Genomic DNA, 25,924 nt, shown 5'->3' on the forward strand with positions numbered 1-25,924 from the left:
TAATAATTGCGATATTGACTGTATCAGTGTTAGAGGAAACGTTCACCTCTTACATTTGCATTTTAACTTTAATCATAACAGTTTTGCGTTCAGGGAGGGAAAGCTTCCTAGTTTCTGATGCCAATAGTAAAATGGAGGATGGATTGCAAACCAATTGTTAGTTCAGAGTACACCCTTTAGGGACCGGTGGGTGTCACGCAAAGTAATTATCTTATAGTTGTATATGACTTAAATTTTGAAAATTACGAGGCATGTGAGAGGAGGTCTGAGGTGACAAGGGAGTCATCACCTTAATATTGAATACAGAAGAAGGGGTCACCTGCTAATTACATCATGGCCTGGGGGGGAGGGGTTGGGGGTCGGCTTATAGAAATTGTGATCTTTTCAGCATATCTTTCCCTGCCTCCTCTTATAAATAAATAATAAATAAATAATTAATAATGGTGACCTGTCCCTCATTTACTTTTCCTGTTTTTTAAAGTAAGAAATGTAAATATCGTTAAGCTTTGTGGTCGAGTATTAACATAGAAAGCGCATTTCGGTTTCATTAAATATTTCGCGAAATGAAAGGTTTCTAAGCCCACTGAATTTTAAAGTTGAGTTGTATAACGATGTATGTACACAAGTGTTCCTGACACCATCTTAAAGGTTTCAGCGGAAAAAAAAAACGCGCTATATAATCAGCTTACCAATTTTAAGCGCAAAATCTGAGGATTTTAGTTGGCATGTTAGTGGTAATGTCAGCTGTTATCCAATTGCTAAATTTACGAAATAACAAACATTCGAATTAAGGGGGTTAGTTTGTAAAGAAACTGTGGTGCTGCGTCGGTGGAAGAATACAACAAGATAATTTGGTTTCATCAACTGAGTTGATAATGTAAGTTGGCCTCCGTTAAGAGTTTCAAAGCTGACGTTTCGAGCATTAGCCCTCCATCACGCCCGACACGTCAAATTTGAAACTCTTTGCGGTGGCCAATGTACATTATCGGTTCAGTTGATAAAACCAAACTTATCTTCCTAAAAAAAACATCAGAGATAATTACCGCGGAAGGCAAGAAAAGTGATGCTGACATTTTGTCATTTACCGTTTTATGCCTCTTTCAGGCTTTGTGTTGTTTTCTTGCCTTTGCCAAAGGCTTGCGTGATTTTGCTAAACAACGCGCGGTAGAGATTTGTACTCGGCAATCGAATTGGTTACGCCTGTCTTGTCTGCGGAAAACGTACGCGAAACTAGAAATCCACCTTGACTTCTACAATAATTCATTGTGACTCTCAGCCGTGGGTAAAACAATTAAACCATATATTAAGTACATGATTTCTGATACATTTGATATCCTGAATTTTAAATTCGCTTCTAATTACCTGAACATGCTTGCATGTCTTCCATTTTTTCTGGCGGAATGACTGACTCCCAGATTCTTAGGTCGGAAATCTGCAGATTACGTGTTCTCTTTAAAGGAGAAGTAGTTGACTCCCTTCCGATATAAAACCGTGGGAAGGTACTCTCAGTTGCGTAAAGAAGTCGCGCGGGACTGGTTGACTCGACTGTGAGAACGCCATTCTGATAGAAGCGCAATCCCCATTGGTTACTCCACGTGATACCCACGTGTACCCATCCCAGAGGGTAGTCTGGAAGTCTAGCTTCCCAAATGTGAGGGCCCGCGGATACCGACAGATGATATGTTTGTGTAAACTCTTGAAAGCCAAAGACAATTCCAGCGCTGCGTTTGCTAACAGTGCCTGTTGCCAAAATGACGTCTATATTTTCTGCTCGGAAAAAAAAACATAGCAAATCATGTTTGGAAATAGTATTCCATGGTAGAAAAATTTAGCCAGCCTGAAATTAGACCCTCGATATCTTTTTAATTGAAGTGTAGCCATACCAAACAGAGCCCGTGTTTGAATGGAGGACTTTAAATCCCTTAACGTTGTGAAAAATGATTACACTGCATAACACATCGGATAAGAGAACAAAAAAAGTGTAGAATCTTTGAGTCAAGAAAACTTGACAAAGAGGGTAATCAGCATCAACACAATATCAGGCAGACAAGTAATGGGAGCAAAGAAAAATCTCAATTAGTGGATTATTAGTTGACACAATAGTAAATTCTGCAAATTAACATCGTAAGAATTGTATGGCAGACAGTAAGGAGGCTTATTAATGTGATATTGGCTTTGGAAGGGTTAAGGACTTTTGTGAAATGTTGGTTTAAACCTTGTCGATATTCGTGCACATTAAATGTATTCGGTAAAGTTGACATTGCCACTATAATGCCTTTTGTAAATGTTTAGATGCATGCAAATTAAAAAGTCATAGATATAACAGAGGTACCCTTTTTGCAAGCAATTTTACGATTTGTAGTGCACAGCACAGTGTTCCATTCTCCAGTGTCTTCTTGCTCCACACATTCTTTGCTATTGTCACTATGATCACCCGATTTCCAGTTTGTAAAGTCGGCCAAGGAACCATCACTCCATCTAAATATGCTCTTGTGCGTGGAATCCCGTCGTAAATCCAGCCACCAACTGTAACCACTTTTCTTTAGGAAGTTGTTCTCTGCTATCGACGTCACTTTGGGTAAATCAGCACCTCGCACACGACAAGTGTTTACAGCGTGAGACTGTGGTTGTGAATGATCCGAAAACCAGTAACAGGAACCCTGGAAATATTCCCAACCAGAAGGACACCGCGCTGGACAAGAAACAAAAAGGGGAACAAGGTTTTTAATGTTCAGTCTCTATGCGGTCTCTGTAGCGTTGAATATCAATTATGGGTGTTGTAGTTCGGCCTCTGAGTAGGGACTGACATTTTATGCAGGAGGACTTTCAATGAGAAATTCTTGCCAGTAAAAAGTATCCCGTCGACAGCGGTTTTCAAGGAGTGAATATAACTTGAATGTCACTTGAATATAGCTTTAAATTCATTCGGAAACAATAATACCTCCACTGCATGGAAATGTTTCCAGAATAGAGTTTTCCCTAAGGGTAGCTTTTTAATGATCTTTATTATTATAAATTTTGTGAACAGACTCCAAAAGAAAATGGAGCACATCAACAAAAGACAACCTCTAACCTCAATGAAATATCCTCACCTGATATATAAATCTCCACCCTCATGCAACAACTAGTTGCTGTGTTGCATTCTCTGGCGTTGAACCTTACGAAATGTGCTTTGAATGGAGGTAAAAAAGTTTGCTTCACCACTCCGTTGCCATTAACATTTCCCACAAACTCCTGTAAGGTACAGATAAAAGCATGTGTTACGCATAACTTACGAACTGGTCGTCCAGAAGGAACCCTTAGTGTACTCGTTGGGCTGAGTTCACAGATTGCACTATTTTAGTACCCAAGGCTAATTATGAATATTTTGAGACAGGTAACTTGTGATGTTTCCTTCGCATCCAGCTACTTTGAAAGCACAATGAAATACGTGGAATTGTTTTGTTTTGTTCCATGTCGATACTTATTGATTTTCCTTCGGAAATTAAAGGAGGACGAAGAATCATACCTTCGGTGTCAGCCAAAAAATCACAAAATTTTTCAGTATAAATACTTCAAATATTAACCGAAACAATTTTTGACTATGCAATAGGAACAAGCAATTGAGTCAGCAAGGACCTGTAAACATTCGATTGTAGGAACAGGTGATCAACAGCTTCACGCTTCTGCCGTGAGCTAAACTTTGACCTGAATTGTTTTCCTAATACGGAGTCACCATAGTACCTTAACGTTTCCGTCCTCTTCAAAATTCTCCCAACCTCCACTCGTCGTTTTGTAAGCCAATGTAAACTTCTTTACAAAGCCGTAATTGTCCCGAGCACCTTGGGTGTTTATACCATTTATGTCATAGTCTCGACCAAGGTCTATTTGAAGCCAGGCCCCCACGCTTCCACACCAGGAGGCGTGGCAGTTTCTCAACTCGTGCAGCCGAGCTAGTCTTGGTTCAGTCATACATTTCCAAGAGGATGTTGACCAGTGACTGACGTCGTGGAGAGTGACAGCTGTGAGTAGTGAAAACAGGGTAAATTAGCCGTTGAATGGGGCAGATTAGGCGTTAGAGTATTCAGTTATTATTTTTTCGTCATTATTATGTTTTTATTTACTTGTCCCGATTCTTAAGTCCCAACATTAATGATCCTAGCAGAACGCTTGTCACACATGAACCCAAAGTATGGCTCAGCTCGTTAAGGAGTTCTCAGGAGAAAATGACCGCGAAATCTTAATTCTGAATTTCGATCGCTTGTAGAAGATATTTTTTCCTTTTCCTAAGCTCTTGACAAAACGAATGGCATCCTGTGTTATTTCTCTTCGTTGTCTCTCACGGTTGGAAAATTCTCTGCTTGTTGGCTTCTGTTTTATTATGACTATACGAGTTGCCATGGTCAGTTGTGGAAAAGGCGTGTACAGATTGTGTCTACGTCAATGTACTGGTAGACCATATGGTTGCACGAAGTAGAGGCTGATTTTATGACCATTGGAGATGTCTCACCGAGTCGATAACCTCGAGGGCTCTTGACTCGGGGCCTGTTTCTCGCCTTCGCCAGCTTGGGTCTAAACATTACCAATTACTGGTTGTCAACGATAACCTCTTTGCTCATATTGATTTACTGCGTAGGCTTCGGGGCGGGGGAATTCTTCAAACATGCCGACCTCGTGGTTTCCTAATATTAAAACTCTTACTGCAGACAGAGCGAAAGCAAATATTTTACCTTTTTCGCAAATGAAATCCAATTCCTTGTCACAGCTTACTGTGTACCAATTTCCAGAACTTTTCGAGAGAGAGGCACACTCGGTTCGGGTGACTTCATAAGCAGGTTCTCCTGCCTTCCATGCAACATACCCAGAATTTGTATGATCATTTGTCCAGTTCATTTTGTTCCCTGGAATCTCCTTAAGTCCAATCCACCTTTCGCTCTCTGTGTTGGCAGCAATGAAATCGTTTTCTTTCTTAGATCCAATGTTGACCAAGCTCGCCGAGGAACCCACGCAGGTGGTTTTCGCGGCTTCCCAAGACTTTGAAGTTGTTGAGAAAAAATAACAAGAGCCTCTGAAGTATTTCCAGTTGGGGAGGCAGTACTCTGTACAAAAAATTAAAAAAATAATAAAACTACAACGAAAGAACTTCGACGAAGTTACTTACGTAAATCGCTGGAAGCATTTCTCTCAAGTGAAACTTGTGTACCTGAGGGTTATAGCTCTTACAGCTCTTATCATGCTGTACACGATTCGACTTTGACTCAGTCGGCAGAAATGCAAGAAGCAAACAAACAAACAAACAAAAATCCACTTCCGTCACGTATACAAACTTTCTTGTTCGTTCAACATCCGACGCGGCTTATTACACCGATAAACCGATAGTAGGTGTAATTGCCTTTATAAGATAAACGTCAATATTCTATGAGTCTACTGCTGCAATAAAAGGTAAGTTTTTGACCAATAAGGTTGCTCGTTATCTCAGTCATTTTATAAATGTATATAAGGACAACCGTGTTCTTGTGACTAACCTTTTAATACGCCCACTCTCATGCAGGAGGCCGTTTTTGCGTGTATCACTGTGAATCGCACATAACGTGCAGTGTAACTGTTTGGATAGAAGTAATTCAAAGATCCATTCGAGGTCTACAAACAAAGACAGAGATGTCAACTTTTTTGTTTCAAATGAAAAAGACGTAGAAGAAATCGAGTCCTTAACTCCTTCAAGCACCAGTAGATGGGAATTACTAACCACTTCATGAAGCCATGAGTCACCCAACGATCCATCAAGACGCATGCCTATTTTGTACAAGGTGACTTCAGCGTTTGAGTCATGTGATCCTTGAACTGCCACGCCATATATGGTCTGATCCGTCACAAGGTCCAATTCGAGCCACTCATTTGCGCCATTAGTGTAAGAACACCATGAACCCTGATTGTTGTCGAAGAAGGCGTGTTCCGGCCGTCCTGGTGCTTCATTATCGTCCAGACTAGAGCTTGCACTCAATTGGGAATCAGAAACCGTCCTTTTGCGCAGTCCAAGCTCGTTAGAAGTGGCTACAAAGAAATGAGAGGAAAAGGGCAGACTTAACACTTAATGTTACCAAATGGCTCGTGTCAGCATTGCAACTTCCAAAATTGCCACCTCTGCACATAACCGCCGTTTATCTTTTCACAATGACGTAAGCTAAAATAAACCTCTGTTTTTCAGTAATAATTGTACAGCAGTGTTGCTTCTTCCTCTGTATTTACGTCAGTTCAACGCAAGATACTGCCTTTCCGGACCTCTGATTTGGATGGGTAGTGCCGCACCATCCTAAGACTGAACCTGTTAAATTTCTGCGCAAATCACATATCATCGTAAATAGAGCAAAAGTAAGAGCCACAATATGACTTTACTGCAGATTATTTCTTTATTTTTTATCCCTTGTATTCGCAGCTAACAAATTGATTGAGAAGGTTCATTAAGGGTTTATCTCTAGTATGCTAGAAGAGACTTCTAAGTTTCGTAAGTTTTCATTCATATAAATGCACTCCGGCAAAGAATAAACGTGTTCATGTTCGCTCAGTGACTAAAAGAACCCTTTTCGATCAATAACGCTGAAAGTAGCTTTCAGGGTGATAAAGATAAATAATTATGTCTGTTTTTGTGTTTATGACCTTACGTAAAATTAAATTCTTGGCCATACCGGCGTAATAAAATGCCTCCAAGTCATCCACTATGAAGTATTTACTCCCGGCCAATAGGGAGTCTCGTTCCTCGATACTAAGAGCCAGACTGCTTGGGAGCTTATACGAGTTGTTGAGACTTGTGAAGGATTCTGCGCTCCCAGCAGGTAAAGAGTGGACGTTGATGTCATTTTCTCCAAAAATGGGTCCAAATGTGCTGCTCTGAGTCGCTGCGTGATCTGATTTATCGCTTTCAAGATCCATCTTAAAAGGTGCTATTCCTCGCAAATTTTTCAAGCTGAATATAAATGCATGGTTACTTTTTAAGTAACCGTCCGCACCTGAAAAAACAATTTTTTAAAATATACTTACGGACCTACGATAAGATTGATATTTATTAGGGCCGTCCCTGCCTTTAAATTTTCAACGAGTCATACCACTCACTCGCTAGAAAATTTTTCCCGCTGTGTAAGATCATTACAGCTGAGGGGAGAATCACAAATATATATTGATCAGTGTACAAAATGACCGTCAGGAGCACTCACACTATATGATGACAACTATAAATTTATTTGAATTTGCCCATTTTCTTCCCTCCATTTTCATTTGGAACAGTTTGTGACCAATGGGGGCGTGCAAAATTATGAAATAAATAAATAAATAAAAGCTTCTTGTCCTGGTACCAATTTACATTGCTGTGTGGTTTTAATTTTGAATGTTAAATTTATAGTTGGTCTGTTGGACAATTTTTTCGACTCACCTCCCCAGTTACTGTACAGAAATCCTCCAAAAATGTTCTTTTGAACCCGAATGAAAGTCACAGTCGGTCCTAAGCCATCGCAACTGTGGAAATTAGACCCTTTCCAATTGGAAAATGCTTTGAAACAACGCAGCCACGCACCCTCTTTCGGAAGTATAGCGTCCAGCCATTTTCCAAGAACGTTATCGTACTCATCTTTATACCCAGAAATTGTTGTAATGAAGCGTGCTACAATATTGAAATGTAACTGTTATTTCCACGTGACTTATCCTCATTATACAACACTAGGGAGATTGCAAAGTAACAGGATATCCCACTCGAGATATGTGGCCCATAACGCGAAAGCGTATTCCGTTTTCGGAGTATGAAGCGACTTGGAGTAGTTCTACTTCCCCTGATTGAAAGGTCAGTCCATCCCAGGTTAAGAAGTGGAAAGAAGTATTAAGCAGGCATGTTTATTTAGGAAAAGGGGAAATACAGCTGAGAAGGCCCTAATTTTATTTGAAAAATTCCTATCGCTCTTTCATCTTTAATACTATCATCAACACTTAATGCTTCCTTTCTAGCGTATTTTCTACATCCATACTTCTTCTATGAATGTAATTCAGGATTGCGCTCTGTGTTTGCCATAAGACAAGGGCTGTATACCAGTTAACATTGCACCTTTGCTAGCAAGGTATGTGCGCAGTTTGAATAACCCTGGGCCCAGTTGTTCGAAGGCCGATTAGCGCTAACCCAGGGTTAAATTTTAATCTGGGTTTCTTTATTCCTTTACTCAAAGGCCTTTTTGGGATAATTTTCAGTATTCTATTTAAAGCGTCAAATATTCATACTCTAGACTGAAAGAATTCGACTGAATTTCATTTTACAGCCTTTAGACCTGAAATCAGATTTCAGACTAACCCTGGTTATCTTAACCCAGCTTTGAACAACCTGGCCCTGCATGACTGAGAATGCACGAATTTGCCGCAAATTGTTAACAAAACACTAAGAAAGTTCATATGTTTAGAATTCTTGTTTTACCCTCTGGAGCCGAATTAATTTCCGCAAAGCTCTTTTGTTACCTCAAAAAGCAAAAAAAGGGATGAGTAACATGGTTCTGCTTCTTTGCTGTTGTAACAAAAAATCTTGATCTGTCAAGGACGCTTTCCCATCCATTTTAATTATAAATTTAAAAGGACAAGCAACCGAGAGACCTCGTACTTACGCTTGTGACGCAACCAAAAGCCAAGGGAAAGTCCTTGATGACAAAGACTCGGATTACCAAGGCATTCTGATTGAACATCGACGCTCACGGCCAAGTTCTCGTAGACTTGTAAGCTCGCTATGCCTTTCACTCTGTTAAAGCCATGTTTGTTAAAGACCCCTGACGTTGAGGAGAGAAGGTCGTATGTCATTCTGGAATTAGAGGCGCCGCGTCTTCTAAAATCCCAGTGGGCGACTTCTGAGGAAGAAAACAGAAAACATAACGGTTATATCAGTAGGAAACGTATTGGCATAAATGCCTGGCTTGATGTACCGTAAATGAATGAAGGAGGGTATAACAGGATGATTCAGTATCATATATACCAACTGAGTTGATAACGTAAATTGGCCACCGTAAAAAGGAATAAAGCTGACGTTTCGAGCGCTAGCCCTTCTTTCATCGCTCCTGAAGAATGGGTAATGCTAGAACTGCCAGAATTGAAACTCTTTACGGCGGCCAATTTACGTTTTCTGCTCAGATGATATTACTTAGTTACCTTGATGCAACATAGTTTCGATTTGTAATGACACAAACCTTGAAGGTGAATGTCTTATAGTGGACATACATATCTTGTAAGTTGCTTTTACTTTTTAATGATATACATGGGAAAAAAGCGTGCGTCTAATTGGCTGAAAACGATTGCATTTTTCCTGCAACACGAATGCAAAGTTGTAACACGAGTCAAAATTTTAAATAGCGAGCGCTGCCAAAGTTTCGTCCGGCTTGACTTACTGTGATGCGTATTTCATGTAAATTATTACCAAGAAACAACATGATTTCTCGAGCAATTTGTTGCAAATAAGCACTTGTAAAAATTTTAAAGACTACAAACTGCAATTTCGGTGTCTTTGAAAAATTTTCTTATGCTTTTTAACACCGTAGTGCGCGAGAAATCATGTTGCCACCAACGAAGTTGACAGTCAATAGGAAGGAAAGGAATGGTGACCAGACGGAGTCATTCCTCTGATGGAGGGAAGAAAAAAACTGCTGAGCTAACATGTAGCAGTATCCTGAGCAATATGCTCGTAAGACATGGTCAGTTGTTTTCTCCTTTAATTTATAACTCTCACCGAAGAAGTTGCAAACAGAAGTATTCTCTTTGAGGACAGTTCCTCTACGCCATAGATAAACCTCTGACCATGGTACGACATTTCCGGTTATAGACGAGCATGCATGCGCTATTTTTTCAATCCGGGAAACATCATCGATGTACTCGTCCCACATGTTAAATCTGCTCATATCGCCTCGGAATTTCCCAATGATCATGAACCCTTTTTCAGTGCTATAGTCAGTCCCCAGATCTACACCTTCCAATTTCTCTACGCCGTCAGAGTAAAATGTCCATTTGCCATCCGAGTAGGACCTTGCGATGCACATGTGATGCCAAAGACCATCTGAAAGGACTTCATCTTGCACGTTAAAGATACTGAACATGTGAAAATAATTTATCTGAGATTTTGTTTAAAATTAAATAATGATTTTATGGAATGGTAAGTATTTATGCGGGTTCTGCGTAACGATTCAATTCCAAGCTATTGTGTTAGGTTGCGGTTGAACTCGGGTTTAGTATAATGCAATTTAATTTTACTGATATATCTGAGAGAGAAGAAAAGCGATATTCGAAGATAATCGTTTGCACTGCGAACCAATGATTAGTTTTAGACAGCGTTGTACGCTAAAGGATAAAAAATTGACATCCCTTGCGAAATAATCATGAAAGCAGACCTATCCACTCACTTCTGTTCACTATGCACGTGAAAAGAATAGCTGCCGTTGTCATGAAAGGAGAAGCTCAGGAGACTTTCATTTTTAAAGTTATGAAGCGAGAAAACTGTTGACCAGCCTGGAGTTTTTTCGGTCTTCATCCACCAACAAGCTGTAGCATCTTGAAGGTCAGTGATGTAGGGGAGCAGCACGTAGTCTGATGACTCCCCGCTAAAGATCAGCTCGTACGTCCATTGACGTTCTGTAAATGACCAAAGGAAGATGACTAAATATTCACCACTAGCCACCTCCACGTTGGTGAATAGTTGTTGAATATAATGTACCACTGGTGTTCGATCGCATAGGTTTGCATTATTCCTAATGTTTTAAGTTTTTTTATATCGCAATGGATTTTATACTGAACTTTTTCTAAATCATTTAAGCCTAAGGGAGGGAAATACAAAAAATATTCAGGTGAAAAGATTCCCTCCGGTTAGAAATGTTTCTTGAGCCCTTAGGTGTTCGTTGCTGTCTAAAGCCTCTTAAGTCTTTAAACTTAGGCCTAGGGGTTGTATATACAAATAAACCCCAAACAAGCAATGTTTTTCGATGTTACCTCGACGAGGTTTGACTTTCATTGAGGATTCCTTGAGTGAATGATAATATCCTTTCCAGTGATACCAGATAACACCCTCGGCATATTCATTTTTTCCATATCGACCATTTAGATTTGATTGATGGCATTCTTTGTACCACCAAGCCCCTGTGTATTTTTGTGCACAAGCATAAGGATCGTGAACATCATTATCTGAGTCCGGCGTGCTGAACATCATTCCGTTGTGAACAGCTAAGGAATCCCCTGCTGTTCCAGAGAACTCTGTTACTCTAACAACATACTTCTCAGCTTCCAAACCAACTTGAAAAGAATTATAAGACGCATGTGCTGTCAAATTGGCTTGGTCTTTGAGCTCGATTAATAGCTGTGAGCTTTGTGAAGTTATTTTGTGGATGTTGTCATTTCCCAGCCAAAATTCTGACGTCAAGTCTCCAAATCCATTTTTATAGCTAGTCCAATTACGATAAAAGTCAACAGAACCATCCAACCGTTGCTGCAAGACAGTCCAGCCGCCTCCGTTTGTTTGCTGGTCGCAGAAGACTGTTATGAATCTTCCTCTGTCCGGATTAATGCCATAGACGCCACTGTCGGTGTAACCTTTGTGAAGCAGATCTAGGCAGTCGCGTCCATGAACTACCGAATTAAAGACGAACAAATTTAGGAATGAAAAATATAGGTCTTACTATGTAAAAGGGAGTCCTTTATTTAGCAGTGCACTGTACTGAATGACTGAGGCGCCGTAATGGGTGCTAATACATGGTAGAACTACTCTCGAAAATGGCAACCTCTCAGTTATGCATCTTGGAATATTTTAGTATCAATTTATCAAATTCTTTGTCTGCAACCAATTGTAATCTTCTCCATATTCAGCTGATCTTGTTTTTATGGTGTTTTTTTTTCCTTTTCGTGTTCTTTGTGTCTTAATGGTTATGTTCGAGATGAGGGAAGTTTCACGCATCATGAAAAATATCGACAGGTGGCTCGTTGCGAAGTCCGGCGTCTAATTAATTGTGACTCGCTTGACGCGTTGTTCTTGATAGAGGATCAAAGATCATGTGGATATTAGTTGTGAATTTAAGGGTGCTAATTTCTGGCCATGCAATGACGGCAATCTTCATGTTTTAAAAGGCCCTGCACTCCATTTTCTTACCCGAAGGGAGTATACTTGTGATTTCCAAAGCAACTCCAACTCCAGATAAGGAGGCGACGATTTTTGCGTTCAATAATAGATTCTTTGTGAAGTTTTATATGAAATAATTCATATTTGTACTGCGATTGTAGATGAAAGTGAAATGTGATCATCGCAGTAAATTCTCCAATTTAAGCAATTGGAAAGAAGAAGCCTGAAAAAGCCCTGATTTTTTTCAGGCTTCTTCTTTCCAATTGCTTAAATTGGAAAATTTACTGCGATGATCACATTTCACTTTCAATAGATTCTTTATTAGCAATAGAGAAAACAAGTGAGTTTACGATTTTCGGTGACCTATCTAATGAAAAGACTCACCGAGAGGTACGGGGTTGAAGTTTATGTCAAATCCTCTGCTTTCTACAACGTAGTCTGTGTGGAATGTGATGAGTAGAAACCGACCAGTTACAATAAACGTTTTCCCAGTCTTCTCGCCACAGAACTTTCCAAAAACATGATTGGTATCATTAGCAATCGTTAGATAATCGTAGCTACAAAGAAGTAAAGAAGACGGTTTTACCCTTAGAAAGACTTTATTAACGTTTATGCAGGCCCAAGGAGCTTCTGACGTTTTAAATTATCTCTAATTGAGCGTGATCCCGATCATATTGTAACACCATTACAATGTATTCCTAACGGTGATTTTGAGCCCAGATGTGCATTGTTGCTCCGAACTCCTTTTGCTAGTTCCTTATCACTTTTCTAGGTTCAGAACGACATCTGTGGCCCAATTATCAGCTGGCAGGAATGTGGACCAAAAGATCCGGGTTTAAGCCTTGATGAAGGTTTTTGAAAATTTTGCAGTTCTGTAAGAGGGAGTTTACGTCTTTCTATTCTTCATATTGATTGATGCGATTGAAGAAAATGCCGATGAATTCTGATAAGCGAAATGATTTTCGCAACGCTGATTTAACTGAACGGTCGTTGGATCGATTGATTATTGATTGATTTATATTTATTGATTAACTGACTGACTGAAAGAAAGAAAGGATGAAAGAAAGAAAGAACTATGGATGGATGAATGAATTGACGGAAAGACGTGTGGAAGAACGAGCGGACGGGCGGAGGGTTCGATGGATTGATGGATTACTCCTTGGATGTGAAAATCACGAGCTTGTTTCTCATACTCCTACATAGGCTTCTTGTTCATTGACAACCCAACAAACTACAGTTACCTGCAAGAATTATGAAACTCCAAGGAAAAATCGATAAAGGAAATATTCATCGCACTGCGTCTTGGAATAGGAATTTTATAAACACAATCATGTCTTCCTGTGTAGTTACTTGGATATCCAGGACTTCTCAATGTATTTTTCACGACTGGCTCACAGACTGAAAGATAATAAACCAAGGAAACTACTCAGATAATTAAAAACGGGAAAGCGATCACCTGGCGGCGAGATTTTCAGTTTGAGATCCCTTGTTAAACCTCCATTGTTTAGGCCTTACATTCTACTTTGACGTTTTCGCTTCCTGCGACCACACATTTTAAAATAGAAACTTGAAAATGAGGTTAAATAATAACTAACTTGCTGTGAAGTATATCCGAAATCCTTTTCTTTGAAGAGCGTAATCCGAGTGGAATGCAACGATTGCTTTTTCCCCAGTCACAGTGATAGCCTGTGATGCGATTTGCCCGCAGAACGTGCCAAATGTTTGGTTTTTCTCATTAGAGATCTTCAGGTAATCTGTAGAACTACAGAAGAAAAGGATTAGAGTTTAAACTTTAAAAATGCTGGTTCACCGCAACCTCTGCGTTTGTACTTACCAAAACGAACTTTCCTCAAGGTGAAAATCTTGAAAGGTGAATGTCAGGGCCTTGTAATGAAGAATGGGAATTTCGTAGACACAGTCCATATTTCCTGGATAATCTTTGGGATATCTGGGACTTTTAATTGAGTAATACGCTACCACTTGACAATCTTGAAATAATGAAGCAATCATATAACCGTCATGGTCTTCAACAGATAACGAGTTAATACATAAAATTTTTTCATTTAGATAACGTAAGGTCATCCGAACGACGCTTCGTCAGTGTGCCATAGGTGTGAGTGTTTTCTAATACTCCTGTAAAGTGTGACGTGTACGAGTCGTAAAGGGTACCCTATACCCACAACTCTCACCATATATTCTAAGACCTACCAATAATATGCATTATACGATTCGACTACCGGTCGTTAATCGATCTTCACGTCGATTCGAACGTATCGGCAAACGTTATTTCCAATCGTCTCAGTCACTGGGTATTGGACAGACTTGAAAGGTGTGACACAAAGTTTTTAACTTCAACTTTGTCTAGTTATTATACCGATTACTCAAGTGCCACTGACAGCGATGGCTGAGATTTAAAGAATAACATAAAAGACAGTGGCTAAGCCTTCATTCCTAATCAGTGCTTAGCCATTCATTTCTTTCGGCCAATAATCAATTGATCTTTTTCTCGGTGGCTTTGCAAATATATTCAATCGTAAGATAATACGAAGTGAGAATCGCATTTTGATTGGTTATTTCTATAATCTGTTAGAGGACAAACGCATAGATTAGGTCACCAATAACAAAATGTTGCTTCGTTATTCTTTAAATTATTACGTATCTCGCCGTGTGTCTGTTTAGTAGCCGATCAAAGTAGGCGTCATGATGAATATGCGGCTGTACCTCGTGTACCACTAATTTGTTCTTTCCATATCTTGACGTTTTCTGTGATTTATTACAGAAATGACGGACGGCAACATGAGTTTTTGTAAAACTGAAACTGAAGTGGATGACACTAAACAACAAGATTGCATTTTGCCATCCGGCTGTTCAATAATAGATTGTAGATGTTCTTAATCTGAGCTTCTCTATGGTTTATTGATAAACAGGCGCACGGCAACACGGAATCCATTTAAATGTTAATGTCATTTTTGCGTATGTCTTCCAAAGGATCACAAGTAATAACCAATCAAAATGCCTGTATAATTATGTTCCTCATATAAAAGAACCGTTCTGTACAGTACCTGGACATCCGTAAAGCTCCACTCTCATTGAGACCTTAGTTTTATATTGTGTTGGGTAAAAACGTATGTAACGTGCGGTGATTCCTGGGTATAACTCGTGGAAGACAACAGTGTTCTTGTCTGTGTTTGCATCAAATTCCTTTGTTTATGATTAAAGTAAAAAATAGCGAAATCATCACTTAAAAGAAATGTAAATTGTGGACACAATAACAAGAATTCGTGACCAGCACATGCTTAATGCTTTATCCAAAATTTTCCTGCTGGTTGCTTGAAAAAAGAACCGGTTGTATTGAACTATCTCCTAACAAACATTACAAATTGTCCTTTGGTAGCAATTTCATTGACAGGGGTGATCCGACTCGTATCACCTATTTATCTTTTGTATCACGCATTGCGGAAAATTTCTTATACATTCCTTGACGATATACCGTAGATCGGCGAAAGCTTGAATAAAAAAAGAAGTGCAGTAGCTCAAGGCCTTAATCGTATCTTCCTTTCAAGCTTTCTTTAATTTTGACGGTTACTGCGTTTCTGTCGCTGATTTAACGCGGTTTGGTGCTACCCCCTCTGTTTCGCTTGAGGAAATCTATCACAGCTTCAAGTTATTTTCAAACAGCTCGAGTCACAGGCCTATGTGATTGTTTATGCCTCCAGTGAGACCACTTTGTTCTGAAACCCTTCGCGCCATTAAAACGTTCGCACATGTGCAGACGTTTCATAATGGCTGAAATTTTCAGTTAGTACTATGATCGCCTACCTCCCTACCAGGATAATATTTTCCCTAGGATATATTTTTCAATTTTGTTCAATTGTTTTGAGAAAGGTTCATCATTCATTTAAAAGATAGCCATGAAGATTTTCACCTTCTCAGTTGTTTGGCCCTCTTCCTTGTAGTATTTGAGGAGGTATTCTCCCTCGCTGCTGTATGCCAGCTTGTACTTTATTACCCATATTGATAATACATCATAATAGCGACCTTGAGTAGCGACACGTGTTACTCGGTATTGACTGACCAAGTCAATCTGGAGCCATGGATTGGCATCCTGAAGGGTTGGCAGCCAACCTCCTGTCCCGAATGTGTTTTCAATGTAAAGTCGTGCCTGAGCTGGGCCATTCCTCTCAGCATACTGAGAGGAAGCAGTAATTTTTTCATCGAGGATTACGCCATTTTCCATTCCAAGAGCTTCTTGACATTCTGTGGATGGACAATTTAATAGTGCAGTTATGCTGACAGTATTTTTGTGATCACAAAAATGGTTGAGGTTAAAAATTTCACATTGATCACCGATCCCTTGAGACGCAAAAAAAAAAAATTCCAATGTGTTTGGTCGACTGAGCTATCGTTGAAGGTTTCTTGGGGAGTCAAACGAACTTTGTGTGAATATCATAGTAGTATTCTACGAATATAATTACAGTGTTCTTTAAGGAGCAACGAAATTTAGACCTTTGTAAAATACCTTCGCATCCATATAAATCCACTCTCATTGATATATGAATATGCCAACCTCCTGGGAGAAAACGGACATAGCGAGCTCTTATTGGTGGAACTAGGTCATGTGATACAACAGTGTCAGCGTCTGTGTTTCCATCGAAAACCTACGTAAGAGAGAACGCTGTAAAATGGGTTCCTTTAAAGGAGAAGAGGAAATATTGAAGGTACTTTTCTGCGATATCAATTCTTGTTAATACCCATTTTCCCCGCTCGCTCACATCTTGTGATACCTAAACAAAATGCTTAAAAATAAGCGAGAAAGCGGCAAACTAATAGCTTTTTCACTTCTGAGATCGATTCTCCTAAAATTATCCCACGCATTTCTTATAATCTTGCCTTTGAAAATTTGGTATCGAATCCAGTCATAACTGTGCCTGCTCACCTTTTCAATGTCTTGATTGTATTCCTTGTAGCGCTGCAAGTTTGCTAAATCATCACCATACTGCAGTCTGTATTGAGTCACCCATTGGTCGCTGCCATTTCGTCCTTGTGTTGCCACGCGTGTTACTTTAACATAGTATGACCCCACATCAACCTGAAGCCACTGGTTGGTATTATTGTGTAAAGCCGCCCAAGAACCTTCCTGACGAGGCCGCTTTTCTTCCAGGTAGAGTCTTCCAAATTTAGGAGCTAGATTGTCATTCAGCTTCGATGAAGCAGTAAGCTGATCGTCAGGAATTTTTTTAGTCTCCACTCCTAATGACTCTTGACACTCTAGACAATCAGGTTGGTAAAATTGATAACAAAACGTTGGTGTTAATGCATTTTTAAAGGCTTTATAGAACACTTATGCTGATTTGATCTTGGAGCTGGGGAGGTGCGCTTTGGGAAATTCACGGTTAGTTCTTTGCAACTTCACAAGCCAGCTCAGTGCCAGCTGTAGTTATATGTTTTGCCTTGTTTTTCTTTTCGAAAAGGAATGAGTAGGAATATGAAGTAACTAGGGGGTCAGGGATTGCCTCCCATACTTCGAAATAGTTTATATTATTTCCACGTTAGCCAATCGGTACATTACCTTGACAGCCATAGAGTTCCACCCTCATGGATATGTGACCTTCCCAGGAAACAGGTCGAAATCGAATGTAACGAACCCTGATTGGTGGATATAAATCACGTGACACAACTGTATCGCGGTCTGTGTTTCCAGTAAATACCTGAAGTAACAAAGTGAGATGAAAACTAAATGGAAAAGCACAATTCCCTACAGCGCCAGAAACTGTCACCAATGAGCAAGTCGCTATTGATTTTCAGTTATGCGCATATGGCGATTGGCTGAGAGTGGTTGCACAGAGAAAAATCAATGCAATCCTTCATTTCCTTTGACTTTAAATTGAAAACTGCAATGATGTGTCTCACCTTGTGAGTATTTTGTCCTTCTTCCGTGTAGTATTTGAAGTTTTCGCCGTCGTCACTATACTGAAGTTTGTACTTAGTCACCCACTGACGATAGCTAGTACCATTTCTTCCCTGTGTTGCCACACGAGTGACAGCTATGTAGACAGTTCCCAGATCGACCTTTAACCACTGATTCCCATCGTTTAAGGCAGCTGACCAACATCCTTGAAAGTCGTTGCTGGGTTGAAGGTTTAATCTGCCTTGTGCAGCAGAATGATTCGCATCCCATTCAGAAGAAGCACTGATCTGGCCGCCAGTTATTGCACCACTTTCCATACCAAGACCATCTCGACACACTGAAAGTTTGAAAAAACAAACATGATTTAAGATCATAGATGACGCTAGTAAAGCTCTTGGGTACCCCTCCTTGCGCTTATCTCAGTAGATAAAATTAGAACATCTTCGCTCCTGCTGTGGAGTGCAAGGCATTCTATTTTTGGTCGTTCTTTCCGCCTCTCTCCAAGTGATGTTATTTTTGTCGAGTTCATCTTGAAAAGTGTGCCTCCTAAACTGCTTTGGACAGCCTGTTCCTCTGGAACCCTGTAGATTCCATTCGAGGACAGAAAAGGTGATGTTATTCCCAGGCTCCCGGAGTGTATTTCCAAACCATTTCATTTTACATTAATCTTTCAAAATTTGAAGATTGGTGACCATGTGTACTGCTGTGGCACTTCCCAGTACCATTTTCCCCTATTTTTCGACCACACATTTGCCGGCATGAACGGTGTGATTGGACCTCAAGCATGCAGATGAAATCTTTCGTTCATGCTATTTCTATGAATCATCTTCCGTTTATCTTGGTTGCTGCTCTATTAAGACAAAACTCTAATTGAAAAAAAAGCAACAACAACAGCAAAGAAAGACCCAGCGCCGCGTTACGGTGTTTTAAAGAAAGGAAACGATACAAAATGTGCTCCTTTTATCAATGTGGTTGTTTTAAAGGCTAGTTTTTTTTTATGAAGACAGTCCACTGTATTTACAATCATGAATTTACCGTTTAAAAGATCATTAGATGTTTGTGTTCAGCAGCTTATGAGAATGAGATCTCACACCATACCTTGACAGCCGTAGAGTTCCACTCTCATCGATATGTGCTTAAACCATTCTCTAGGTTGAAATCGAATAAAGCGTGCTCTGATTGGCGGGTTTAAGTCATGTGATACAACATTGTTCTTGTCAATGTTTCCAATAAAGAGCTAAAACGGTAAATTGATAAAAGTTAACCATTAAGCCATATAAGGATTTCAGTGTTAAAGGAATGATGCACTAACGTCACTAGTGTCGCCAATTTAAATTGAAAGAGTCATTTTTTTAAAATATGTAATGCCAGATCATAATTATTTTATTTAGCTTATGCAAGAACCCTGCGGGGAAATACAAAGTATTATATGATTGATCCTGTATCTCCTTCATTGAAGCTTGAAAAAAGAGTGTTACAAAATACGTTCTCTAACACATGGAGTAATACCACTCAAGAGTGTTTCTAAAGAAATTTCGTTTGAATGTTCAAATAACAGGGAACTTAGGACTTGATTAATATACTAATAAAGATATTTCTTGGGGTTTTCTTAATCAAATCCAGGAAAGAAGAGGATTGGTAAATTCACATGTCTGAAATTAAGACACAAGTGGAACCACCACGAACTACTCATCAATGAACGCATGGCATTATTAGTGGGACAGTCTCATCGGTTATAATATGTTACGTTATTGAATACGATCTTTTTTATGAGAGAGCCTTTAATCGTACCTTGTTTTCGTAGCTACCTTCTTCCCTATAGAACTTAAAATTAAGGCCGTTGTTACTGTACTGCAGTTTGTATTTCGTAACATACTGCATCACGTTTTGTCTGCTCTGTGTTGCAACACCTTTCACCTTGAAGAACTGACTGCCCAGATCAATCTGGAGCCATTGATGGAAATCATTTGTGGAAGCTGCCCAAGCTCCATCGTTCCCTTGCGGCCCCTGATAGTGCAGTCTGCCATGAATAGCGGCAAGAGAGCTGCTGTGTTCTGAAGAGGCACTGATTTGTCCGTCCAGAATTTTACCGTTTTCCATGCCCAGGGCTGCTTTACATTCTAGAATTCAGTGGCAACATGTTTTACAGGAGCTTCAGGTATTCAACGAGGCGTTTCAAACATTGAGGGGTTCTCTCGTTTCTATCTAGATACGCGGCTTCGAAGAAGAGTGAAATTTCGTAAAATGACGAAGAAACTCTTATTCATAAAATGATATAGACTAGCGTTGAGAATTTTGGGACAGCTTCATAAGCGAACCGCGAGTTTATCTCGCGATTGTTTTTCTAGTTTCTAAACCTATATTTACACGTTAGGGAGTTAATAACATTCATCCAAACATGATAGCAAACCAATCATATTGCTTAAGTTATCAATTAGGCTGAATGTGTATATACTTATATAATAATTAACAATGAACCACATTCGACATTGTAGGCTTGGAAATCGGATGCATCTCTTTTTATGCCGTGTGTATAATTAGGATTAAATGTGTGCGCTTAACTTGCGTTTCTACTCTTACCTAACCTATTAACCTAATAGGTGCAAACGTTTCTCTTTGTCAAATGACCTGTTTCGCAGGTTCTACGAGTTGGAACCAAAATTAGTTAATGTAACGAATTAGAATCGAAAGTTATTCAAATGGACTGAAAAATTTTACAGTTTAATGAGAATTTTATCGTTTAAATGTTTACTTGATTCACGGAAAGCAAAGATTGGAGTGGCTTTGGGTATTTCAGCCCTGATTTGCGCAGTGATTCCCACAACAATCTGAATAAAAGTCTATATCAAAACCTTTCAAGGCTGCCCAGCCGCTTCTTCAAGCAAGCACGGAAAGAAAAAAAGTCATCAATTAATGGTTTGTTGACGATCAAATTCGCGACAAAGCCCATAAGACAATACACAATACTATGAAAGCGTTTAAAAAGCTTTGAATACTTTCAAGGTCTTGATGGACTGAAAGGGGTTTTATTATGACAATAAACCACTCTAACAATAGATATTTCAAATATAATTGGTTATGACGCTTTTTAATTCTTCGCTTGAGACAGACAGCTTTCTCGCAACTTGTTTGGCGCGCATTACAACAGGCCAGCAAAAATACTTAAAAATACTTGTACCTTCGCTTCAGTTTCGATTTCTTTTACGATAGTTGTGTGGCATATTCCATTCGTATTTTAAGATACAAACTGTCGTCCTTTCTCTACCTCGAAATTCTGCGTTTATTTGCGGGAAAAAGGAGAGAACTTTACACAGCCGACAGCCCGCTCTCCATGTAACAAATTTACCCTTCCGTCCCCCGGCAAGTTTGCCGTTGCTCTAGACAACTTCTCCCTACGCCCACCCCGAGAAAGAAAGATTTTGTCACATTCAGGTCATTAACGAAGTTTTTGAATCTCGCGCTCGGAAATCGGATACGCGTCGGTTCTTTCAAACCTTTGTTCTTATAACAAAAGAGCCTCAAAGCTGTCAACAATGACAATGCCCATAAAAGGATAAAAAAATCGTGCCATTGTTAGCAAAATCCCAACCCAAAGTTTGATATGGAAAAAAAAAAAAACAGTTAGTGGTATATTCTAAACACCAGAACACCTGAAAGGACACTGGAAATGTAGTAAAAGTTTTTTTTAGCATCCAGAGCAAAAAGAAGAATGTGAGGCAGTGAAAGGAGACTGAGTTTTCAACGCCATTTGTCGTAAAAGCCGCCACCAGCTTGTTATTGAACTCACTAAAATTTACCTGGAAGGCATTAACTTTTTTTGTCGCGAAACTCGTGGATTTTAAAGCTTTGAAACGACGTCTGATGAATTCTGAAACTGGAGTTTGAGTCCATTGGTAAACTATGCCAGCTGGTCTCATGAGCAGATCAAGCTCTAACGAAATTTGACAGTTTTGAAGTTTAAAGCAGATGCAAAAATCGAGACAAAAATTCGCCATGACACAATTTGTCCTTTGATTTTGTCAAGAGAATTCTGGTTTTGTCAGCTATTGCAGATAGCCCAGATAGGCACTTACGAACCAATTTTTAGTCAAATAATAGCCTTACATCTTAAATTCCGAAAACTTCAAAAACATCTCCAGTCAGTCTGCTTTCTTTTACTGCCTCACATTTTCCCTTGTGCTGTGGCTGTTAACAAGTACCTCCACCGCATTTCTAATGTTTCTTAAAGTGTTCAGATGTTTAGGACATACCAATAACTGTTAGATCTTTTTCCATATCGTGGTCAAACTGACCGGAACAAAACAAAACTAACTTGTAATCGAGGATTTCGCTGGATAGCTGGTAGTACTACAAATAATTCGATACGTCGTCCCAGGAGAGAAATCTGGGCCACTCCAATCTTTGCTTTCCATGAATCAAGTAAACCTTTTTAAAAGTTGAAATTCTCGTTAAAATGTAATTCAGTCCATTTTAATGACTTTCGATTCTAATTCGTTACACTAACTAATTTTGGTTTCAATTTGTAGAACCTGCGAAACAGGCCATATGGCAAGAAGAAAGATTTGTACAATCACGTCACGCAATATATCAAGCTGGGTTTGTCCAGTTGATTTTGATGGTCGCAGACAAGTGTCAAGTTTGTCGCTCAAAACCGTTGTGGTCCATAAGAGCGTAACATCATTAGTTATGGAAACAAATCTGCGGAAAGGAGGGTTAGTTCAGCGGGTTCCGTATACTAAATCTCGGGAGAAACTGCAAGAATTATTTCAGAGTGTAAGCGTGTTGTTTTTTAAATATAAACACTGTAACCTATTTTAACTTGTTTTTGTCCCCTTTTAATAACCACCGTCAATTCCTTTCACCCGGCTCTGAAATACACGTGGGAAATTGGCTTTTCTAGACATCAAAATTTCAATTGAAGGCAATGGTCTATGCACAGATACAATAAAGTAATGTCAAAACTTTTGGTAACTTCTACTTCCTATGGAAAATTGTCTTGTAACCAAAGAGAACAAATACTGTGGGCAGTGTTGGCATTGTAACTATATTGTTTTCTGTTAATTTTAACAAGTATTGGTAAGTATTGTTTCTTTTATGTATTTTTTTACTTTTAGTTCTAAATTGCTCCATCACTACTTATCTGTGAATTAAAAACGACTGATTTCATTGGAAATGACATCAATTGTTGAACTTACCCGCCTGAGAAGTCTTAATGGCTTGAAATACTACTATAACCACAATAAAAAGGCCAGGGTCCTGCAAAAAACATTAAAAGGTCGTTTCCGTTAAGATATGTAAATAAATGTGCTTGTGTGACTCACTCTACAAATGATACGGTACCTATTTCAGTCTAAATGGACCAATTGCTGGTTTTCACGTGACGTCACTAAATTTCAGACTTCAGAACTATTGATCCTCCTGAGATTTTACTTTCATGATGTATTAGAGCAGCTAAAAACTAATATTCAGACAAATTTTCACTCCAAATGGGTTCTTGGTTTAGCGATAGACTACTCTTGAATTTCTAAGCTTTTGCGTGACGTGGCCTTTACATGACGAGCGAGAGAGCTGTTATGTTGGTTTAAAAGGTGACTTATTTAGGGAAATTCAGCTATCTGAACAGTTCTTGTATTAGAATAAAGTATTATTGTTACGTTTATGAGTTCTTAGAGAGATAAATTCACGCTTTTGTAGCAAAACTCAGTGACAGATGTTTCTGCTGGTTTCCGGCCGCCATGTTGGTGCCCATCTAGGTGGGCACCAGCATGGCGGCTCCATACAAATCTCTATAAATTTGGGAAAAACGTTTCTCCTCATATCTTCCGTAAGAAAAATTGCTGTGACCTGAATCTTGGCGAGAGTCTTTACATATCTAGCTTCTTTCTATTTCCAGATTCTAGACTAAATCGATTGAACGGTTTTTATTTTTTATTTTGATCTATTTTGAATGGCGTGACACTGAAAACCAGCAATCCGATGTGTTCTCCATTGGTTAAACTTTAATCAACTCAATCCTTGTCTGAGCTGCTTACAAATAGTTTGTTACTACGGAGAGATGTTTTTTCGTCTCGTCAGGACCGAGGGACATAGGAAAAATTCTGAGTCTACACCAGGAATCGAATTTTAGCCCCCAGGATTTCGTGCTCCGAAGTCCTACCACTGAGCCACGAAGACTCTATGACGTGTAGGGGCCTTTATATTTCGTAGGTTTAAATGTGAAACGTGTCCCCTATTGCTCTGTCATCTTATGAAAGCTATTGACTTAAAAAGTTCCCATTCTAACAATTTTTTTTTTTTTTGGGGGGGGGGGGGGTTTGCAACTTATTCCCCTTTAAATAAAGTGGGTAATTTTTAAAGAAACTGTGGTGCCGCGTCGGTGGGAGAGTATAGCAGGTAATTTAGTGTTAACAACTGAGTTGAAAACGTAAATTAGTAACCGTAAAGAGTGAAAAGGCTGACGTTGCGAGCGTTAGCCCTTCGTGAGAGCGATTGACGAAGGGCTAACGCTCGAAACGTCAGCCTTTTCACTCTTTACAGTGGCCAATTTACGTTGTCAACTCAGTTGTTAACACTAAATTACCCAATTTACTTATAAACTGTTTACATGATACTTGAAACAAACCGAGCGTGGCACCTCAAGATCAGCATTTGTTTATTTATGGCAAAAAACAAATATTTTATCAAAATGAATAGAAATTTTATCAGAGTTTTCTATTTAGCTCTTTTTTTCCAAGCGTCACGTGTCGGTGACTTTGTAAGTAAAAAATACTCTTTTCAAATTACCACATCATTGTCTAGCGGATAACCGTAGTTTGTGTTGAAGTAAAAAGTACTGTCTTCCTGTATACCATACTTCAAAGAATAAATTTTGTCGTATAAAGATTCATTTGCATGTAGAATACGTGTTGGGTCTCGGGAAAAAAACAGCTGGATGCCTGCAGTATCTCAAACACTCTTACATTCATTCTGAATATATCCTGGTAAACAACAACACTACCATCGATGTGACACTTCTGATTAAAAATGATTGAAAAAGATTTGCAGCCTGAAAATTATTGAGAGGTTTCACACTACTTTTTGGACTTTTGATTTCACAGCCAAGGTCACCCCTACGCCTAATTATTTCTCTCTACTTTGAAGATAAGTCATGATACATTTTTCTATGTTAAACCAATGAATCATATATAGCTTAAGAATTACGGTGCGCAAAATAAACGAAGAACAACCATGAGTTACCTGTGCTAAGTCAATTCTAGGTAGTAAATATAAAAAAATTCTTAGATTTGAAAAAAATTTATATCTATAAAGATTGCTAAAATCAATTAAAAATTTATGTCTTCGCGCATTGTTATGCAAACATTCGTAATATGATTCTCGAAGAACAATAAATCCCCTGCCACTGCACGTTTTGATCCTTTCATAAACTTTTTGAAATCTGCAGGATCGAATAAAAAAATTTTAAACTATCCACCATGTCCACATATCATTTCTGTAGATTCTCCTTTTAAAAAGTTCGTTTTCCCGAAATAACAATGGTTCCGTTTTGGGAAAAGTTATATCAGCAACTTTTCTTACACTACCAACAAAAATCAGACGACCTTTATGTACATGTGAGTTATTCTTAACTACAGTCTTCACTGTCGTCGGCAATTATGTTCATTAAAGAGTGAAAGCCCTCATTATGAAATGAAGACAGAGAATCATGACTTTTGGAAATGAGGGATAAGGACTTGTCGAATGAAACAATCCTAATATAATTCAAAGGAACAAGGATGTTTTTGGATTTGTTACGAGAATCATCAGTAAATTGATATTAACATTTTTTTTTCTTTTTTGGACAACTAGGCACCTTTTGGTCTTCAAAGTTTATTCACAATCTATGAATATAAATCGGAATGATAAAGTTTGAAGTGAGCTTCTTTGATTTC

The 25,924-nt window shown here is 39.0% G+C and overlaps 3 protein-coding genes and 1 long non-coding RNA gene across 5 annotated transcripts in view; 1 reads left to right on the forward strand and 3 right to left on the reverse strand.

The window, feature by feature from the left end:
- Window positions 1-3,003, forward strand: part of LOC149034807 (uncharacterized) — a 47,464-nt gene extending 44,461 nt beyond the window's left edge. For both annotated transcript variants that reach the window (XR_016183115.1, XR_016183116.1), the window contains one exon: window positions 2,547-3,003. This is a non-coding gene — a long non-coding RNA (uncharacterized LOC149034807). The remainder of the gene's footprint in view (window positions 1-2,546) is intronic.
- Window positions 1-15,278, reverse strand: part of LOC113686785 (uncharacterized) — a 43,747-nt gene extending 28,469 nt beyond the window's left edge. The window contains exons 1-18 of the mRNA XM_089194449.1: window positions 15,151-15,278; window positions 13,923-14,076; window positions 13,684-13,850; window positions 13,330-13,486; window positions 12,473-12,645; window positions 10,969-11,601; window positions 10,386-10,614; window positions 9,719-10,074; window positions 8,610-8,846; window positions 7,403-7,630; window positions 6,663-6,983; window positions 5,726-6,030; window positions 5,505-5,619; window positions 4,710-5,078; window positions 3,724-4,001; window positions 3,093-3,234; window positions 2,333-2,692; window positions 1,363-1,767 (exon numbers count right to left, since the gene is read on the reverse strand). Of these exons, the coding sequence (XP_089050575.1) occupies window positions 1,363-1,767; window positions 2,333-2,692; window positions 3,093-3,234; window positions 3,724-4,001; window positions 4,710-5,078; window positions 5,505-5,619; window positions 5,726-6,030; window positions 6,663-6,983; window positions 7,403-7,630; window positions 8,610-8,846; window positions 9,719-10,074; window positions 10,386-10,614; window positions 10,969-11,601; window positions 12,473-12,645; window positions 13,330-13,486; window positions 13,684-13,850; window positions 13,923-14,076; window positions 15,151-15,178 (4,657 nt within the window). The 5' untranslated portion in view covers window positions 15,179-15,278. The remainder of the gene's footprint in view (window positions 1-1,362; window positions 1,768-2,332; window positions 2,693-3,092; window positions 3,235-3,723; window positions 4,002-4,709; window positions 5,079-5,504; window positions 5,620-5,725; window positions 6,031-6,662; window positions 6,984-7,402; window positions 7,631-8,609; window positions 8,847-9,718; window positions 10,075-10,385; window positions 10,615-10,968; window positions 11,602-12,472; window positions 12,646-13,329; window positions 13,487-13,683; window positions 13,851-13,922; window positions 14,077-15,150) is intronic.
- A 708-nt stretch (window positions 15,279-15,986) lies between these two features.
- LOC113686789 (EGF-like repeat and discoidin I-like domain-containing protein 3) lies at window positions 15,987-18,313 on the reverse strand. The gene is made up of 5 exons (XM_027204460.2): window positions 17,999-18,313; window positions 17,658-17,796; window positions 17,025-17,356; window positions 16,608-16,746; window positions 15,987-16,345 (listed from the first exon to the last, which is right to left on the reverse strand). The coding sequence occupies exons 1-5, from the start codon at window positions 18,311-18,313 to the stop codon at window positions 15,987-15,989; spliced, it is 1,284 nt and encodes a 427-aa protein (XP_027060261.2).
- A 770-nt stretch (window positions 18,314-19,083) lies between these two features.
- On the reverse strand, window positions 19,084-20,096 carry LOC149034808 (lactadherin-like). Its single transcript, XM_089194912.1, has 2 exons — window positions 19,788-20,096; window positions 19,084-19,233 (listed from the first exon to the last, which is right to left on the reverse strand). The coding sequence occupies exons 1-2, from the start codon at window positions 20,094-20,096 to the stop codon at window positions 19,084-19,086; spliced, it is 459 nt and encodes a 152-aa protein (XP_089051038.1).
- Between the last annotated feature and the right edge of the window lie 5,828 nt (window positions 20,097-25,924).

Source organism: Pocillopora damicornis, chromosome 14, assembly GCF_964200805.1.
Source record: "Pocillopora damicornis chromosome 14, jaPocDami1.2, whole genome shotgun sequence".
NCBI lineage: Eukaryota > Metazoa > Cnidaria > Anthozoa > Scleractinia > Pocilloporidae > Pocillopora > Pocillopora damicornis.

Bases quoted from the DNA above. Each gene is read 5' to 3' on its own strand.
- LOC113686789 (XM_027204460.2), bottom strand. From the start codon at position 18,313: ATGGAAAGTGGTGCAATAACTGGCGGCCAGATCAGTGCTTCTTCTGAA. The intron at 17,797-17,998 runs GTGAGACACATC...TTGTTACTTCAG, and splicing joins AAGGACAAAATACTCACAAG to GTATTTACTGGAAACACAGA. The intron at 16,346-16,607 runs GTATTTTACAAA...GTCCATCCACAG, and splicing joins GGATTTATATGGATGCGAAG to AATGTCAAGAAGCTCTTGGA.
- LOC149034808 (XM_089194912.1), bottom strand. From the start codon at position 20,096: ATGGAAAACGGTAAAATTCTGGACGGACAAATCAGTGCCTCTTCAGAA. The intron at 19,234-19,787 runs GTACGATTAAAG...TTACCGTTTTAG, and splicing joins AAGGTAGCTACGAAAACAAG to CTCTTTATTGGAAACATTGA.